Source organism: Ursus americanus, chromosome 33 (genome assembly GCF_024610735.1).
Source record: "Ursus americanus isolate L20-20 chromosome 33, mUrsAme1.1.p, whole genome shotgun sequence".
Classification (NCBI taxonomy): domain Eukaryota; kingdom Metazoa; phylum Chordata; class Mammalia; order Carnivora; family Ursidae; genus Ursus; species Ursus americanus.
In genome coordinates this window covers 7,642,722-7,662,754 of record NC_142159.1, presented here as the reverse complement: position 1 = coordinate 7,662,754, position 20,033 = coordinate 7,642,722, and the positions used below count along the sequence as shown (strand labels likewise).

The 20,033-nt window shown below is 52.0% G+C and overlaps 2 protein-coding genes across 2 annotated transcripts in view; both read right to left on the bottom strand.

Annotated features, from left to right (window-relative positions):
- The window catches only part of NKAIN1 (sodium/potassium transporting ATPase interacting 1), a 40,252-nt gene extending 33,059 nt beyond the window's left edge, over positions 1-7,193 (bottom strand). The window contains exon 1 of the mRNA XM_045782510.2: positions 6,735-7,193. Coding sequence (XP_045638466.1) covers positions 6,735-6,788 — 54 coding nt within the window. The 5' untranslated portion in view covers positions 6,789-7,193. The remainder of the gene's footprint in view (positions 1-6,734) is intronic.
- An 11,301-nt stretch (positions 7,194-18,494) lies between these two features.
- Positions 18,495-20,033, bottom strand: part of SNRNP40 (small nuclear ribonucleoprotein U5 subunit 40) — a 34,764-nt gene continuing 33,225 nt past the window's right edge. Inside the window, exons 9-10 of the mRNA XM_045782358.2 lie at positions 19,748-19,851; positions 18,495-19,020 (exon numbers count right to left, since the gene is read on the bottom strand). Coding sequence (XP_045638314.1) covers positions 18,971-19,020; positions 19,748-19,851 — 154 coding nt within the window. The 3' untranslated portion in view covers positions 18,495-18,970. The remainder of the gene's footprint in view (positions 19,021-19,747; positions 19,852-20,033) is intronic.

Genomic DNA, 20,033 nt, shown 5'->3' with positions numbered 1-20,033 from the left:
CCGACTGGGCCTTTGGGATGGGGACAGTACGGACACTCATTCAAACAGATGGCAGAGGACAGAAGAGGTCACGTGAGCCCCGACAACCTGGCACCTGGGGGTAAAGCCCTGGGCAGGCCATCGGAGGCAGGAGGGTCCTCCTCTGCTCAGAGCCCAATCCTCACATCACCGCGGCCCACAGCAGGAGGGCAGCAGGAGGGGCTGGTGTAGCGGCAGGTCTGCTCTCTCCTCGGGAAAGGGCCGGACTCACTGCCGGCTTAGAGCTGGAGAGGTCCTCTTAGATGATGAGTCCCACCTCCTCCCTTTACAGAGAGGACACAGGGGGCCACACCTTCCGCTCTGCTCCCCTCTGAATGAGCACTGGGCTCTGCTCGCATTAATTCAGGGCACTCACTATAGTCCCATGAGGGAGGTGCTATGATTATTCCCATTTTATAGACGAGAAGACTAAGGAACAGTGATTGAAAAGGGGACGTGTCCCCTCTCCTACAGCACAGTATTTAGATGCTAGAACTTGCTGTGTCATTTCTGGAGCACCTAGGAGTGTGAACCCTTTGTGAGCCTTACTCAGCGTATCTTATCTCAAAGGAGCCTCCTGACACCTCTCCGAGGCAGATCAGTATCCTGACCGAGAGAAGTGCAGGGGGAAGCTCAGAGAGGCTAAATGTCTTGCCCCAAGGTCACCCAGCTACAAAGAGGTAGAGATGGAATTCAAAGCCCAGCCTGACCCCAAAGCCCAAGCTCTTCCCTGTTGACCTCTCTATCGCTGGTTCGCCAGCTGCTCCGAGAGGCAGCGGCCCGGAGGCCGGGTAACATGTTCAAGCCTGCAGCCGCAATAACAGCTCTTCTAAAACCCTGGTGCACGGTGCTTGCTGGCGGAAGTGTCTCGGATTCACCAGCCCTCTCCGTCTCCAGGTCAAGGCCAGAAGCCAAGGGCACTGGAACTGGGCTCTCTTGGACCACAACAGGCTCCATCACCTGTAGCCTGGAAATAGCTTTTAATAAACACATTTCTAGGGTGCCTGGCTGACTCTTGGTCTCAGGGTTATGAGTTCAAGCCCCATACTGGGTGTAGAGATTACTTAAAAAAAGACATTAAAAAAAAAAAAAAACAGACCAAAAAACACATCTCTGGTCTCAACTTGTTCTCCCATCACCCATGCCCCCCTGAAGCCAGAGGAGAGAAGAGATGGCAATAATCACAGCTGACCATCTCGGCTTGGTCCTGATTTTACAAGCACTCTCAAATCTTTTTCCCTTGATCACTCATCCGAGACCCAGGCTGTAGCTTCTGTTTCCTTGGTGACAACTCACTTCATGCTTCAGGCCTCTGTATGCCCATCAGTAAATGGGTATAAAAACCACACCTATCTCACAGAGTTGTTATGAGGGCTCTCAGGTCTCCAATACAGGTTAATTTCTTCCCTGGGTACCTTTCCCTCAACCTGCCTCACAGCAACCTTAAACTCAGCACAGAGAGTGGGGTGAGTAGAAATGGGGGACAAGCAGCTCAGCAGATCTGGCACCTGGTGACAAGCCCTAGTGGTTGAGGAAAGGGACAGATTTCTCCAGCCGCGTCCACACCCAGCATCCCCACCTCCTAGGGGGAGTGGCCGGGCATGCGTGGTGGAAGCCGCGGAGACCAAGGTCTGGGTTTGAATCCTCGTTCTGTCCCCGCCCTCCACGTGGCCACGAAGACTGAGACAGTAACCAGGGACAGGGCAGATGAAGCGCCTGGCTCATCGGAGACACCAAACAAAAGCAAGTAGGAGTTGCTGTTATTTCCCTCTGAACCGTGCACTTCCCGCATAAAGAAACTTAGACTTGAAGAGTTTATGGAAATGACTCTGCTAAAAACCCCAAACTGCCAGGGGGGAAGAGGGTAGGGGCCGATGCCTTGACTCCTTCACAGGAGGGAGGCCGGGGCTCAGAGAGGGGAAGGGACTTGCTGGAAGTCACAAGCAAGGCAGCAAGGTCTGTGGGACCCCCGAGGTATTGCTCCTAACCCCTGTGCCACATCTCAGAGCAGCTGCTGTTTATGGGGTGCTTATCCCCAAACCTCACACCCACCTACCCCTATAACGGAGCCAAACCAAGGCCATCCCCTGGGCCCCCAGGGGCCCTCTTCTCCATCCACCTTGCTCTGTCCACCTCAAAAAGCTCTCGAGGGCTGTTTGGCCTCAGTCTGTCCATCTGCAAAAGGGAGCTGACCACCCCAGTCGTCCAAAAGGGGATGAGGAACAAAAAGGGTCAGTGGGCTAGACAACGTGGTGCTCTGTACTCCCGACTCCCACGCCCGGCCCAGGGGCCTGAAGCACCGAGAGCAGAGCAGACCCTCCCCAGGAGGCCGGCAGCTTGCAGGCACAGCTGCTTTGGAGCGCGGGCCCCCGCAGAGCCCATCTCCCTCCAGCCTCCACCATCACCACTGCTAATAACGACATCAATCAGGCTGACCACGTTTCACACCATTACTCGCAGCTCAGCAGGAAGCTACGTCTTTTCCCCCTCACCCACCACCTCCGAGAAAGCAAAGAGCTTTCCAGAACGGAAGAGAATGAAACCGACGTTTTTCTGAATACCTACTATGTGCTAACCGCGGTAGACAACTCCGCAGGGTAGGGATGGTGCTTTCTCTTTGCCGGAGGAAGAGACTGGGGCCCAGAGGAGTGAATGCATGTGTCCAAGGTCACCCAGAGCGGGGACAAGAACGGCCATGGCAGTGATGTATGACTGAGCGCTCACGGGCTCGCGGTGCCAGGCGAGTGCATGATCCTATGGAAATATTACCATTTTCGGATGAGGACGCTGAGGCCGGACGCAGGGAAGAGACCCGTGTGAGGTCACGCGCTGCGCAAATGTGAGCAGCGGACTGGGGCGAGCGGATGGGTGGCTCTCTGCTCAGGCAGTAAAGCGCACGCGTCCTGGGTCCGTCACTGGCCAGCTTAGAGACCTCGGGCAAACGTCGCCACCTCTCTGAGCCTCAGTCTCCTCATCTGAAATAGGGGAGAGCGAGAACATCCGTCCCGTTGTGTGGAAGAACTATGAGACTAAAATCAGTTAAAGCTAATGTTTATCGATCGTTGAACACGTACCAGGCACTGTGCCAAACGCTTTACATATGTAAGCTCATTTGGTTAAATGAGGTAATGCCTAGAAAGTGCTTAGCACAGGACTCCAGAAATGGGAGCGATAATGATGATGACGGAAGAACTGGATGAGGGTTCCCTTGGGCAAATCTCCTTGGTTCATCTTCTCACAGGAAGAACAGGGTAGCCTGGAAGGTTTCAGGAAGGAGGTGGACCTGGAAAGAAGGGGAAGGTTTGGACAAGGGAGGGAAAAGAGGAGCACCTAAAAATTAGGCGGGGAATAGCATTAAAAAGGTCAAGATGATACACGAAGTAGAAAGGAAGGGAAGGGAACGGACTCAAGGTATTCTACAGAATAGACCAAACTGAGATGCCCTGAAACCCCTAGCTTCAGCCCAGACATCATCCCACAGTCCCAGATGGGCAGGACTGGCAGGACCCCAGAGACACAGAGCAGTGGTTCTCCCCATTTTACAGATGGAAAAACCAAGGCCTGCAGTGGAAAAAGGCTTGCCTGAGTTCACAGGATGTCAGCGGCAGAGCTGGACTTGAATTCAAGCCTCCTACCTCCTCAGCTCAGTGCCCAACTACCCGCTGCTTCCCACAAAGGAGGAGTGCAGGGGGGAACCTAGATATGTTTGGGCCACAATGCCAAGAAAGCATCCCACGGTATATATCATTAACGTAACAATGAGAAGCTATAGTTTATTAAATGTTCGCTTGGTGCTTGGCACCGTGCTAAGCTCGTTCGTTATATGCATTTACTCCTCAAAACAACCCTAAGAATTGGCAACCGTTTATATTATCACTAACAGAGGGCAAAACTGTGGCTCAGAGAGGGTAAGCCACTTGCCAAAGATCACACAGCTAGGAAATGTCAAAGCCAGGACTCGAACCCAGGTCTGTCCTATCAAACCCCAGAGCCCTGTCCCTATGCTTGTCCACCTGAATGGTAAAGCCCCCACTTGCTCCTCCTACCCTCCAGGACACACCTCACCCTACTCCCTCACCCACAGCAAGTCTATCCCAACTCCAGAAGAGTGTCTAGAACTAGCCTGTTTTACTATAATGATCAAACCCGGTTCAAGAGAGGAAAAATGACAGCTCGTCTTCTAAAGTTTTCAGCTGACAAACATTTAACAGCCTTTTCCTTCTTGGTCTCTTTCCACTGGATGAGAAAACAGGCTCCCTTCTCTCTGGGATGATGTCAGGCTGGTGGAGTCCAGCCTCCCGGAGTACGTGCGAAGCCGTCAGGCAGCAGAGGCTCCCGGGGGGTTAACATCAGCTGAAGGGACCCACTCTTCCATCTGCCCCGACAGAAAACACAGGCAAGAAAGCAATTTCCAAGTCCCTCCTTGGAGCACGTCCCTGCCCCAAATTATCTCATGTAACTCCCACAAGTGGCCCGCGGCCACCCACCCAAGCTGTAGGAGAATCAGAATCCCAGCCAGGCCTTGCCTAACTCCACAGTCCCTAGGCTGGTGAACCCTCTAAGTGGAAGGGCCGAGTTAGCTCAGCTGGAGAGAGCTCTGGAGGCAGGTGAGTGGGCGGCAGGGAGGAGTAAGGACCTCTTGAGGGACCCTGTTTGCTCCGGGCCAGAACTACTTAGATTTTATATTGAAGAAGGCAACAGAGGATGCTGGTCAGCTCCCTGGCTTCAAAGCCTGGCTCCTAACTGTAGAACTTTGGGCAAGTTGCTTTACAGGATCATTATGAGGACTGAATAAGTTAATACACGGAAAAGGGCTTACAAGGGCACCTAACGCTGAGTAAATGCTGCCCAAAGCTAACCATGGTTTTCAGCAGCAGCAGAGAATGGGGCAGACTGCCAACAGGGCTTACCTTTGGGGTGTGGGACCGGGCTCAGAAGGAAGCGTACCTTTATGCTCTGCTCTGTTTGATTATTTATTGATACAGTTTTTACAATAGATGTCTATTACTTTTTTAAGAATAAAGAATGTCCTAGTTTAAAATTTAAAAATTAACAAGCAGAAAAAAAAAATCCTTGGAAAAGTTCCATCATTTCTTGGCATTTTCTATTCCTCAAAGTATATAAAGAAGGGTGTTTCAACTGTGAGCCAGGAGTTGCCAAATAACTGATTCATTAATTTATTTTACAAATATTAATGGAGTGCCAGGCACCATTCCAGCTGCTAGGGATTTAGCAGGGAGCGAAACAGATAATCTCTGCCCTTCCGGAGTTTCCATTCTACCTGATTTTAATTAATCCCCTCTGCAACCCTCAAGGATGAGCCATTTACAGACAGGCAGACCAAGGTGGCCTTCCGGGGAAGGGAAGTCACTTGCCCCGCGTCCCACAGCTGGGAGCAGGGCTACAATCTTCAGGGCCTGGCTGCTTCTACCGCCGCCCAGGAGGGCAAGGCTGCGGATGGCAAGCGTCCCCGAGGAGAGAGAAGGAAGATGATTGAGGAGGTCTGCACACCCAGGCTCAAAGCTTCGCTCTGCCTTCCTCTATGCACCTGTCCGGAGGAGAAGCGTGGCTGCAGGCAACAGTGGAGACCAGACGGTGGAGTTCCGCATCAGTGAGGCTCAGGTTCCCCCACACACACACTCAGCCCGGAGCTCTGCCCACGGAGGTCCCCGTGCACCTCTCTGCCTGGAGGCTCAGCACAGCTTCAAAACCCACTAGTTGTCAGGCTGTAGCTCTAGGATGGGCAGGAGACCTCTCCTTAACCGGCTCCCCAAATTCACATGCCAGAGCTTGAATTGAAGAGAACCCGTCCTCTTCAGCCCCCAAATTCACTCCACTGGCCTCCCTGAGGCAAGAACCTGAGTTCCCGAGGCTGGGGTGAAGCAGTTTCCCCAGATGCTCCTCTCCCTGCCAGGGCACCCAAGGATCCCCACCCCTCACCCCTGCCAGCCCAGGAGGAGGGTCTGGTCCCCACCCATGACGCACCGCTGGAACTGATGACTGATGGGGAGCCCCTGGCTGCAGTGGTCACAGTCAAAGCGGGAAAGGCGGCCAGCACCCAGTTTGTCAGACTGGCCCAGGACCTGGCAGTCCCTTGTGACCCTCTCCAGAGAGGTGGCTCTCCATTCCCAGGCCTGCCCAGCCAGGAGGGTGCAGGCAGGCAGAAACAGCACAAAGGAGGAGGAGGGAACGGTTCTTGGAGTCTAAGATCCCAACACACACAGATGAACGTGGACCAGAAATGGTTAGAGATCTAGAGACACACCAAGGAGAAAGGCGGAGACACACACACACAGGAGCAGAGACTTTGTGAGAAACACTCACACGGGCACAGACCCAGAGGAGAGGAGAGCCGCGCAACCGAGCAACCTAGAGGAAAACAGCCGGCAGGGACCTCAACGGCTCCGCCGAGCAGCCCGGGACACACCCCCCGGCCCCCGCGAGCCACAGTCCCACGGCAGGCCACTCGCACGGGGCGGGGCGGGCGGGGGGACGGGCGCGCAGGACGCACTCGGGGACCCGGGAGCGCCGGGCGAGGAGCGCACACAAAGAGCCAGCCCGGCCAGCAGGAGCAGGCTCCGCCCGTCCGCTCCGTGACTCCAGCCCACCCCCCACCCGAGACTCGCAGCAGACAGGCACGGGGACCCACGGCCCAGCCGCACTCCCGGGACCCCGCCCCGCCGCGCCCCACCCGGCCCCGGCCGCCCCGCGCTCACCAGCTGCAGGCAGCAGAAGGCGACGAGCGTGCAGCGCCCGCTGCACTTGCCCATGGCTCCGGGGGCCGCGCGGGCCGTCCGCCGCGGCGTCCCTCTCGCTCGGCGGCCGCCGTCTCCTCCGCGCCGCGCGGGCTCCGCGTCCTCCCCGCTGCGCGCCCCGGGCGGCGGGGCCGGGCGCCTAAGGCCGGGCCCGGGCGCGCCGGGTCCTCAGGGCTGGGGCCGGCCGCTCGCGCTCCGAGTCCATGGTCCGTCGGCCCGCGCTGGCTCTGCCGCGCCGCGCCTCCTTTGTCTGGCCGGCCGGCCGCCAGGCGCGCCTCCTGCCCCGGGGCGGCTGGTGGAGAGCGCGGAGCGGGGAGCGCGGGCAGCAAGCGCGGCGCAGAGCAGCACTGCCCAGCTGGGGCAGCCGCCCGGGCGCTCGGCGGCCGCGGCTTCCCGGCCCCACCACGTGGCTCCACCGCCGCCGCCGCCACCGGGAGGGAGGGGAGGGGAGGGGCGGGGCGGGGCGGCCGCGGGAGCAGAGAGGAGGGGAGAAGGGGTAGGGAAGCGGAGGGTGGAGGGAGAGATAGGGAGTGAACGGGAAGAGCGCAGGCTTGAGGGCTGAAGGCCCGGGGTCAGACCCGGACTTCACGGCTCACGGGCTGTGTGACCTTGGGCGCGTCACGTCCCCTCTCTGGGCCTCAGCTTTCTTAGCAAAGTGGGAATAACGTCTGCTTCAGAGTTGCCAAGAAGGTGAAAAGCAGTTGTGTGACTGAAGCACTTAGCCCTGCGCCTGGCCTCCTGAGGGTGCTGGAGCACTCCTCCCTCCACCCTGTCTCTAGAGCCCCAGGGTTCCGGCCTTGGCCCTCTCTCCACTCTGGTTCCCAGATCTGCTCCTCATTCCAGCCTCCCTCCTGAGTGTCTGATCACATGTTCATCCTTCCCTCTTTCCTTCTACTGGCATTTACTGAGCCCCGACTGCATACACACCCCTGAAGGACCCGGGATCCAGAGATGAGCACTGCAGCGCTGTTCCAGAACCCACTGAGCTTCCCAGTACAGAGAACGGACAAGCTCCTGGTGGCATGAGGGTGAGATGCCTGATGACAGAGGCAGAGGTCCTCCCAAAGGGCCGTGGCCAGCCACTAACCCCCACTGCAGTGGAAAGGGAGTCAGAAGGCAGAAAACTGCCTTTCTCCAGTAGCTTGGGTGGCTCAGTCGGTTAAACATCTGTCTTCCGCTCAGGTCATGATCCCGGGGTCCTCAGATCAAGTTCCACATCCGGCTCCTTGCTCTCCTGGAAGTTTGCTGCTCCCCTTTCTTGTGCTCTCTTTTTCTCTGTCTCTCTCAAATAAATAAAATCTTAAAAAAAAAAAAAAAAGGACTGCTTTCTTCAAGACACCCTGAAAAGCACTCAAACTTCCAAACATGTGCCAAATCCATTTCATTCTCCCTGCCTCCCTCCTTAATTCCTATAGTCACCTCGGTGGTCCACATCACTCAGGTGGGAAATCCCTGTGTCATCCTCCGGGCTTCTCGGTCCCATCTGAGCATTCTGTGAGCGGTAACTTCCCACTAAAATCTATGAAATTCCTACTGTGTGCCAGGCTCTTCCCCGGGAGTAAGGGGATGAACCAGTCTCTGTAGCACTGAGAAAACACACGTAAATCCATAATGCCAGACTGCTGAGTGCTCTCAAGGACACTAAAGGGTAAAAGAGAGCAGAAGGAGGCACAATCCAGGTGTGGAGACCAGGAAGGGCCCCCATGACTAAATGGCGTTAATACCCAGAAGACAATAGGAGGGAAGGGAGGCAGAGAGGTGGAGAACAGTGTTCTGGCAGAAGAAACAGAACATTGCCAATTCTGCCCGCCCTCTCCACTCTAACTAGCCCTTCTGACCCAGAGGGCGGTGTGATGCAGACTCAGACCCATGGTTCTGGACCCAAACAGCTTGGGTTCCAGTCTCAGCCCCGCCACTTGGATGCTGCTCACACAGTCAGCACTCCGGTGCGTTACCACGCTCTTCTCCCGGGACTGGCAGCATAATTGCTGGGGTCCGCTGCAAAAGGAAAATGCAAGGCTTCTTGTTAAAAAGCTGAGGATGATGACCCAGCGGAGCATGAAACCAAGCACAGCATGACTGGGGAGACCAGGTACCCCTGAAGCCAGAAGCCAGCCCCATCCTCTCCCTGGTCCCCCTCCCCCAGCCATTCCTGGGCATGCCGCTGGGTATTTTAAAACCACACAGGATATTCCTAGAGTTGAAACTACGTGTGCTGAGGATTTCACTTGGAATAATAAGCGGAGGTAAGAATGGGAACTTTTCTCAGCCATGCTTGGCGAGTCACAGCTGTGTCCAACGCGGTTCTATGACGAGACGGGCTTCCAGGAGTCTGTGAAGTCCCTGAAATAATATGCAAAGCTTCATGTGAGCAGATGGGCCTTTTTCTGGGGAGAGGCTCCATGGCTTTCATCAGATTCTTCAAAGAGTCTGTTTCCCACAAAAGAATGAGAACTAGACCCACAGAGCCTCGGCCCAGATGTAATGGTTCTCTCGCAGATCCTCTCTGGGGCCTCTTCCAGATAGAGCCTCTGCCAGCTTCCTCCATGACTCGAACAATGCAGTTCAGTGATATTAACAGTAATAGCCACCATGTATTGAGTGCTTACTCTGAGCCGGGTGCTTGACATATATTATCTCATTTAATCCCTAGAATAGTGGTGGGGGCCACTGGGGCCGTCACCCACCCTTGCCAGGCTCTCGGCTGGAACACATCACGCCTGGGACACCCTGTTCCAAGGCCTGGCTGAAGTACTCGTAAGTTTGTCTCATGGAACAAAGGATGGCCTGTCTGACCTTAGCAGAATTAGCCTCTGGCCCCCGGTCATTCCACTGCGTCCAAGCCTTGCCCTGATGAAGCCACACACACACGATGGTATCTTCCAAGCTTCGCACGTTTTGTTCCGTCTAGAGGGCATGTCCCATCTAAATTCGTAGCCCGGAGATCTGCAAATTTCAAATCTCAGCTCAACTGTCACTTCCTCTCTCGGAGGCCTTCCTTGATCCTCTGTGACCCGGGCGGTGCCCCACCTTTGGGCTGGCAGTGGTCTGTGCTACCCCCATTGGAGCTTTTACTGGGATTTACTGCGTTTGTCTGATTTCGCTGGTTTCCCCCAATAGACTATGAGCTCTCTGCAGATAGCAGCTCGTAAATGATCTCTCTATCCCACAGGGCTTGGCTGGTGTCAGGAGTCAGCAAATATGTGGTGAATGAATGATCTTCCTGGCTTCAGGCTTCAGCATGCCTCACGCCCTCTTTACCCCCTGGAAGTCCAGAGTTCTCAGGGGGAAGGCGGTCTAATTGCAGCAACAGCCAGAAACAGCTTTGGAAGACGTCGCCGGGGTGAGGAGCCGGGGATGACGTCTGGAGGGGCTGGTAATAGCCGGCGTGAAGGATGACTAACCCCTCGAGTAGGGAAAGACTGTGGGGCCAACGAAGCAGGATTCAGAAATAAAGGACAGAGATGATTCAGAGCATACCCACGCTTCCTGAGGGAGGAGGCAGAGTCATGGTCAGCCCTGGAGAGAGGCATAGAAGGAGGGGCGGCAGCCAGGAGATCTGCCAGGTGGGAAGGAGTTCCTCCTCTGCCCTAAACCAAGAAGTCACGGGGTCTGAATCTTCCACCGTAGTCCCTCTGAGGGTTAACACTGAACATTCCAGAGAAAGGTCACTCGTGAGATAACTGAAATGTTAAGCCCACTAATTTCTCCTCCTTCCATGTTCGAGGACGAAACGTGCTCACTAGTGATAGTTTCTGGGGTGTTTTTTTTTTTTTTTTAAGATTTTATTTATTTATGTGACAGAGAGACAGCCAGCGAGAGAGGGAACACAGCAGGGGGAGTGGGAGAGGAAGAAGCAGGCTCCCAGCGGAGGAGCCCGATGTGGGGCTCGATCCCAGAACGCCGGGATCACGCCCTGAGCCGAAGGCAGACGCTTCACGACTGTGCTACCCAGGCGCCCCTCTGGGGTGTTTTCTGACACCACCCTATTCTCCAACACCAGCTGATTGTCCGTCAATTCGCTTTGGTTGGGACCCTGAAGACCCAGAAGGAGCGCAGCCCCGCAGCTGAAGGGTCAGTCCCACGAGCCCGCCTGCACTGCGGATGCCAGCGCGGTCTCTGGTCACCCCTGCTTCTCACCAACCAGCTCTAACTCGGGGGTCCCCAGGACCTCCTCCTCAGGCTCCATAATTCGCTTGTGAACAACTCACAGAACTCAGGAAGGTACTCGATTTACCTTTACTGGTTTCTTATAAAGAATACGAATGAACAGCCAGATGTCGAGGTAGGTAAGGCGACGTCTGGAAGGGTCCCGGACACTTCTGTCCCTGTGGGGTTAGGGTGCACCAGCTTCCTAGCACCAGCCCGGAAGCTGCTCTGGATCTCATTGCTCCCGAGCTTTTGGGGAGTTCAGTCTGCAGCCCTCGGCCACCCAGGTCTTCCCAGAGATGAGTGGGAGCCGCTGAGCTTCCCCTCTGATCACTTGGTCTGTCTGCTGATCAGCCCCAACCTGAGTCTGTTGGGGGTCCTATCCGAAGTCACCTCATTAGAACAAACACAGATGTGATCCAAGGGGTCTCACGAATAAGAAAAGGCAGTCCTATCACTGAGGAAATTCCAGGAGTTTTAGATCTCAGAAGCAGGGCAAAGACCAAATGTATTGTGTAGATATCGCAATGGCTCATGTCTCTTCAGCATTCTGGGCCAGCCACCGTTCTGAGCAATTTCTCCGCAGGAACTCAGTAAGCTCCCAACACGCCTTTCAGGTAGGTGCTATCATCACCACCCCCTTTTTCCAGACGGGGAAACTGAGGCTCAGAGAGGCTTGAGCACTTGCCCACGACAGGGACACGGCAGAATCAAGATTTGCCCCCAGGCAGAACTACTTGACCTGGGGCGTTCCTGTGTGTTCCTTGCCTTTTTCAAGCTCTTCTTTTTTACAGAACTTTTTCTTCCAAAGAAATCATACATCTCCAAAGCACCAAAGTGGATGGCTCTGGTGTGTTTGGGGAAAGAGGATCGGCAGCCTGCTCTGTCGGTCTGTCCTTACCTCCTGTGAAGGCCTCCTGGTCAGCAGCTCAATGCGAGGTCTCTCAGGGACACCGTGGGAAGACTACTGGCCTAGATGAGCTTCGAGGGGCCTTTTTGGAAGAGGGGAGAGACAAAGAAGGGGAGAACCTGAAGGGCAGAGAGGCCGTGTGAGTTCTGTTAAGTCACACAGCACATTAAGAGAGCTGGGTCTCCAGACCTCCGGGGCAGTTCCATGACTGCACCGGGCACTGCGCTAGGAGCTCTGGAGTTGCAAGAGAAGAGGACAGGTGCCCCCAGGAATCCTCGGGATAAAGGCTTGGGGGTTAGCACACTGGCCAACAGGGTGGCATCGTCTACTGCTTCTTCTTCTTCTTCTTCTTCTTCTTCTTCTTCTTCTTCTTCTTCTTCCTTTTTTTAAGTAATCTCTACACCCAATGTGGGGCTCGAACCAACAACCCTGAGATCAAGTGTCATGTGCTCCACTGACTGAGCCCGCCAGGCGCCCCCACTGCTTATCTTCTTAAACCCAGCGGTTTCGCCCATCTGCCTTCCCTCTGTGGCCCGACAGCACCTGAGTTGGTGACTCTTGGGCCTGTCATGGGAGACGGGGGGGGGGGGGGCAGGACAGACAAGCAGGTAGTTAGTAGCGGTGCATAGAGTGGCAGCGCGCCTACAAGGTGCAGGGATGGAATGGTGGAGAGAGAGGTTAACTCTGCTCGCGATTAGGTCGTGATGGAAAGCTTCAGAGAAACGGTGGTGCGGACTCAGGTTTAGGCTGCCAGGCAGAAAAAGAAATGCAGACACACAAGCGTCGAACAGCAAGGTGTGTTTCAGGAACTGTGACCCTTTCTTTTCTTTAACTTCTGCACATACTTTTTACCTCCTCTTGCCTCCTTACTGCCACCACTCCTCTCCAACCAACTGGCTCCAAAATTTCAGTTTTAGAGCAAATCTAAAAAGGAAAAAAAAAAAAAAACACAAAACTCTGCTAAGAAGGAATGGTTGAGAGAAAAGGAAGAGGGTGAACAGGCAGGGTCTAGGTCGGAAGACCCCAAAGAGCTCATAGAAAGGGTCGTCTCCTGGTCTGGGGGCAGTGGGGTCCAGAACCCCTAGCACAGCCTCTGTGGACAGCCAAAGCAGATCTCCCTTTCCGCTAGCCCCTGATGGCCATGTGGGCTTCTAGTTAAAGTCTGCCCTCAGGCCAGCTGGGCCAGGGACACGACGAGATGGCCCCTCCAATCAGCCCCATGATGCTGTGCTGGGGCTGCACTTGTCGGGGTGGGGGGTGGGGGCCTGGGGATAGGAAGACGGGCAGGGTTAGCTCAGGCCTCCTGACCCCAGGCTGTCAGGATTCCCAATCCCTGGCTGGGTTCTCACGCCTCCCCCAGACGTCCTTTTCACAACAAATAATTCACTGAATCCTAAAATTACCATCTTAGAGTCTGAGGCAAACGGCATCTACAATCACGGAACAGTGGAGCTAGAAAGGGGTCCTCTAATCCCGTGGCTCCCAGGGTTAGTGGGCAGACACCTGCACCTGAACCAGCCCGGCTCGAACCCAATCTCTGCAGGCAGGACCTGCTCACAGGTACTTTGTAATAGACTCCCCGGGATTCTATGAGCCACTCGAACCCTCTAAATTGATACAACACAGACATTTCTGAAATGGTCGCCCCGCTTCTGCTTAAGGGACAGCTCCAGAGGGGAGGAACTCTATCGTGCTATCTGTGGGCAGCTCTGATTCAGTTGCTTTTTGTTTTTTTTTTTTGTTTTTAGATTTTATTTATTTGTCAGAGAGAGAGAGAGAGAACACAAGCAGGGGGAGCGGCGGGCAGAGAGAAGGGACAAGCAGATTCCCCGTGGAGCAGGGAGGCAGATACGGGACTCGATCCCAGAACCCTGGGATCATGACCTGAGCTGAAGGCAGAAGCTTAATCGACTGAGCCACCCAGATGCCCCTATAAAATTTTTGATATGGAAGAAATTTTAATATGATCATTATATGGTATTACGAAATTGCTGCTAATTTTCATAGGTGTGGTAATTTTACTGTGGTTATGGAAGAAAATTCTTAGGAGATGCTGGCTGAAGTATTTGGGAATATTTGGGAGTGAAGAATTATGATGTCTAGTACTCTCAATAGTCACTGAAAGTTGTATACACGTGCGTGTGACAGAGACAGATTACTGAATTATTGAATCTAGGTGGGGCATATATTCACTATATTAATCTCTCAATTTTTGTTCAAAAATTTTCAAAATAATAAGTTGGTGCGGGGATCTTACATTTTAGATTTAAGGTAACATTTCAAATTTATCGATTACAAGTCTCTCCTTCTGCCCCAGTTCATTCTCGAGTGTAAAGACACTCAAGGGGAAAAGTTTGAGAGGCCCTGGCTTTTGTTTTTCTCCCCACCATTCTGCCCTGGGAACTCCCAAAGGAACTATGACTCTGTCATTTCTGTATTCTCAGAGCCTAGCACAGCACCTGTCACAGAGGGGTGTTAAATAACTCCTTCCTGAGTGAGCAAAACCCGACTTGATAATATGCATTGGGAAATTCCCAAGGATAAAACTTTGGGAAACCTGTATCTGCTCTCAGTTTCCCTTCCTGTAATCTGAGGTCGGACCCGATGACCTAAGCACCTGGAAGGCCCTTTCTAGCTCTAGCAACTTTGGATGCTATCCCTGTTTTTCATTTTGTTTTGTTTTTTAAGATTTTATTTGTTTATTTGACAGAGAGGTAGAGAGCCAGAGAGCACAGGCGGAGGGAATGGCAGAAGTACAGGAAGAAGCAGGCTCCCCACTGAGCAGGGAACCTGAAGAATGTGGGGCTTGATCTCAAGCTGCTGGGATCATGACCCGAGCCAAAGACAGACGCCCAACCATTTGAGCCACCCAGCACCCCAATATCCCTGGAGTTCTGACGGGAAGTCACGGGTCTTTTTTCCCCTCAACAAAGCCCCAGGTGGGCAGGCAGAGATGATCACTGATTACAGTGATCTCCCTCTGCTCTCTGGCCAAGATCCGCAGTTTTAGCTCAGCCATGGACTTGGGAGAAGTGGATGTAAGCTCACACAGAGCAGAGGTTTCCTGGAGAGCCAAGCAGTGGCAGGGGAAGTCAGGGCAGGCTTTATGCTGCCCTGCTGGCTAACGCTGTAGCCATGGCTCATGCTAATGTCCTTAACCTTGATTTCATATTGCAGTCACCTACGGAAGCTTTAAGAAAATACTCATGCTCACCCCAGAGATTCCGATTTGACTGGCCTGGGGTGTGATCTAAGTATCTGGAGTTTTAAAGACTCCCCAGCTGATTCTAATGTGCATTCAAGGTTAAAAGCCACTACGACTACATTGTGGTGATGGGGTAAGAGCTCCAGCTAGGTTCACATTCTGGCTTTCCTACCTACTAGCTGGTTATCTTGGGTGTTTCTTCTCTTTGAACCTGTTGCCCCGTTTGTGACAATCAAATGAGATAATGCATGTACAGCCCTGAGCCAGAAAGAACAGCTAAGTAAATACTTAGGGGCAGCTATTAATGAGTAAACAGAAGCCTCTGTGGCTCTCCTAGGAAAGGTTACAAGTCTCTGAGCCTGTGGAGCCGTGGCTTGCCAGCTTGCATCAGAATCACTTGCAGGGCTTGTAAAAACAAATCACCAAAGACTTCCTTCCCCCTAAATTTCCGGTGCAGTAGGTCTCAGGTGGGGCTCTAGAATGTGCATTTCTAGCGTATTCTGTCTCAGGTGATACTGCTGCCGCTGTCCCAGAGAGCACACTTCGAGAATCACTGTTCTGGAGCAGGGTTTCTCAAGAGCATCACTGACATTTCGGAGCACCTAATTCTTCGAGCGATTCTGGCTCCTAGCCACTAGACGCACGTAGCATCCCTCCCTCTGCTTGTGACAATCAGAAGTCTCCAGACATTGCCAAATGTCCGTTGGGGGGCAAAACTGCTGAGTTGAGAACAACTGATCTAGAGGATAAAAGTTAAAGAAGATCTAAGAGTCTAGGTGGGTGTCAGAGGCAAGTGAAGAAAAGAAGTTGAAGCCTAGAAGAAAGGGAGTTTGGGAGAGCTCAGGGCTTGATGCAGAGGGGGTGGGTCTGGGATACTGAGACAATTGACCAGAGGGCAGAGGGCAGGCTCAAAGCTCAGACTCGGCTTCATTTAGTCCCACAAGAATAGGGGCTGTCTTTTAAGTCTGGCCCCTTCTTTTGTCCTGGAACACAGCTGTCAAGCCCTAAAGTCTCTTGGAAAGAGCAATTCTGTCCTAACTCAAATGGCCTAATGGCCTTTCCCTACGGCTCCACTGGCTGCAGCCCCAAATTGCAGAGCTCTCTTTCTCGCACCTCAGTTTCCCGTCCACGCACTCCTGAGTTATTAACCAGCAGCAGACTCCAGGTCTATTTAGTGAGAAGCAAATAACTGGAATTTTGCTGTGAAGAAGCAACTCTGATCAGATTCCTGACCTGTCCAAATCCCCCTCCCTCAGAGCTCAGCCCACAAGACTCAACCACCCAGTGGGAAAAAAAGATTTGGCTCTTTAAGTGCCAATGGTATTAAGTGCTAGAGACTGTGGAAGTCATAAAGGGAAATTAACTGAAAACCAGAGATGCCATTACTCATTCGGGAGCAATCTATCTCTCCCAAAGTGAGAATACAATTTGCACCCTCTGGGGATGTTTTATACTCAAATCTTTATTCCCAGGCTGGGGCCGCTATTCCCTTCAAATTCTAAATGGTGCTGCTATTTCCTGGTAATGGCTTCTATCCAGCCTGTGAAGAAGGCACTTGGGAGGGGCAAAGAGGCTGAGGTTAGAGGAAAGCCCTTGCAGTTTCCAGGGCCTTGGTTCCTCCCAGTCACAGCCAACTTCCCAAGGGACTGGTAGGCTTTGAAAGCGCAGTGCTAGGGTTCAAGTCTTGTTCTCCCCTAAGCCAAGAGAGAGACGGGGGTGGGGAGGGGCCTGGTGCTTGAGAGGGATTCAGGAGTAACGTATGAGAGTGCTACAGGTGTGAAGAGTAGCTTGCAAACCATTTTTGGCCAAACCTGTTCTGGTTAAAGGCATAACCTTCTGTATAATTATTGCTCATGCCGGAAATCTGAGTCACCATTTCCTGTGAAGATCCCCCTATAGTTTGTGTATGTTTTAAAAAAATATTTATTTGACACAGAGAGAGATAGTGAGAGAGAGCATAAGCAGGGGGAGCGGCAGGCAGAGGGAGAGGGAGAAGCAGGCTCCCCACTGAGCAAGGAGCCTGATGTGGGACTCCATTCCAGGACCCTGGGATCATGACCTGAGCCGAAGGCAGAGCCACCCGGGAGGCCCTATAGTTTGTGTTTTAAAGGCTCTGAGCAGTTCTGCAGTAAAGAAACTGATTGTACTTTAACCTAGTTTTCCCCAAACTTATCTGAGCATGGGCTCTTCATATCCCAATGTCCCTAACGTATTGGGGAAACTGTCCTGTGCAATATACTTTAGGAAACCTTAACCTATAGGATCTCGTACATGAAGGACAAACTCACCAGGATTTGGCTCCAACTTAACTCTGCAACTTTCCTGTCCCCCCCTCTGACCAAGCTGAAATTCTTTTAGTTCAGGAAATGCACTAAGCTTTCAAGCTTGGGCCTGCAGTTTCTTGGAATGCACATGTTCTTTGTCCACTTGGCAATGCCCTTACCCATTCTCTAAGTTCCAATCTGAGCATGATCCCATCACCTGTGAGACTTCCTGAACTCCGGTGGGCAAAATAAATTACTTTGTTTCCAGTGCATTTTATTCAAATTTCATTCACTCTATTAATAAAGTAATTGGTTTGACAGCTTTACCATCCTGTTGGTTCCTTCATTAAGGACTTAAATAAATCTTGGACGTGTGCTCACTTAAAACTATCCTCTCTCCCTTACAACTTGAGATAAACAAATGATTCGGGTTTGGGAGGTAAATGTATAAAACCAAACATGTTCCAAACGGGGTAGATGTGAAGACCTCTGGGTTGAGACAGGAGGTTCCGAGAAGACACACCCCGTGTCCCCGTGCCAGATGGGATTCGTCAGTGCCAGTGTGTGTGCTGGGCGCAGTCATCCAGTGATCCAGGGAGACAGTAACCTGTTTTGAGGGTAAAAAGCAACTAATAGCATTTCTTAATGTCCCTGTCAGTTTAGGTAAGACAGACAAGGAAGCAGAAGCACGAAAAAGACCCCGACGATGTCATGGTTCAGTTACACCACAACTTGCTCATCTTCCTTCTGAGTTAAGTTTGCCGCAGCATTCCAGCCGGCCGCTCCTACTGGCTGAGGCTGCTCCCCATCAAATGCCCACTTTAGGGACCCTGACTGCAGGGACCGCTGCTCAGAACAGTGCTTTTGGCAGGAGGCAGAGTAGAAACAGATCCTGTTCATTAAAGATCATGTCAAAGTATACAAAAACTAGGTTCTTTTAGACTTTATCACCTCTTGACTGCTACGTGTCTAGTAGGAGAGAAATTTTTATGGATAATTATTCTCTGGGAATAGATCTTCATGGGAGTAAATCTAAGAAGATGAAAAGGGGTGGGGGGAAGCCCTAAACATCCCTGTAAACAGCATCTTGGAAGTTTAAATGGATTGTATCCACCTGGCCACATCATGCCCAGTTCAGATTTATAGTGATCAACGTTCAAAGACAAGACAGCAATAAATCCAATCCACATGGCTCTTGTAAAAAGGCATCTATTTGGTTTTTTAATACAAAATGACTCAGAGAAACACAGAAAGAAAAATATCATACAAGCCAGTTATTGAATTAAAAAAAATCCCCACAAATAAATTTCAGTCACATTCCCTGTTTTCGGTCTGGATCAGGAAACAGGAAACTACAAACCAACCCATGTCTGTCTCTTTGAAGAAATCTTACTTTAAAAAAAAAGAAAAGAAAAAAAAAAAAGAGGAAAAAACCCAAACAGTCCCTGAAATCTGGCTGGTGGTTTTTGGAGGCCACCATCAGCTTGCCTTAATCATCCTGGTGGAATGGGATACCAGTGGTTGCTGGAATACGGCCACCTCCTCCTTGCTCTTTGTTAGGAATGATCTTCATCCAAAGGGAGGCTGCTGGCCTGGGCACCGCTGGATGCCACTTATGCCGCCTGAGGTCTCAGGGTCAAGCAGCCGTCGGCTCTTCCATTCCGTATCTTCACTGAATCTCCCCCATATACAGTCTCTTGTCGCTGGATGCTGAGAGAACTGAGGTGAAGATAATGGAGAAGATAACGGGAACTAATGAAGGCTCAAGGAGACTTGGTGCTCAAGGACTCTTGTGTCAAGAGCCAATTTTGGTATAAAAGAGCAATTGGATTTAGCTTAAATTCCCCTCGTCTTCAACACTAGTCACAGGAAACTGTAGCCTGGCTTTTCAATCCAAGTCCTCTTGAAACCACAAGGGTGGCCTGTGCTATGGGAAATGCATTATCAGGGTCTAAACCCTGATGTCCCATGTCAGCCAAACCCTGTGAAAAAGACCTTCTCAGCCATTCTAGGGAAGAATCAATGTCTGTGCCAGTCATTTTGTAAATGTGTTTCTGGTTGTTATAGTTAGCCCTGGAGAGAGTTACATTCTCTCCTTAAATTCAAGGCCCCCTGTTTAATTAGCCAGTCAATAAAATGTTAAGTTGCAATTTATAGCTGAATATTAAGAAATATTATGTATCCAAATACATCACTGAAACACAGACTTGAAGCATGTAAACTCAAGAGAACTAGAAAGAGATTAACCAGTCTCCCTCTGCGATTAAGAAGAAAATGGAACATGTTTTTCCCATCACCATTTAAAACCATGAAGAGACTGTCAATAACAGCCATAAAGACTACATGGAAACACATACAACAGATACCACCTCTGCCTTTGTATTTCCAGGGCCCCTTTAGGGAGATTCCCACAGTTTCCCTTTCCCCAAAGTCAGGACAGACTTACTGATGGGCTCATCGGGGTGGAAAGCCACTTCATTGATGGAGCCAGCATGTCCGGGCAGCTTATACAAAATCCTCCGGCTTGTGGTATCCCACACGTACACAAACCTGCAAGGTATCATAAGGAGCAACGCTAAAGCTACCTAGAGCTGAGGGGAGGGAAGAGGCATGGCTTTTTAAGAGAAATGGAAGCAAAGATTTACTTATTTACCCCATATTTACCGAACCGTGTTCTGGCATTTAGAAACTAGAAATACAGATTCTGAATAAGGGACGGACCCTGCCCTTGA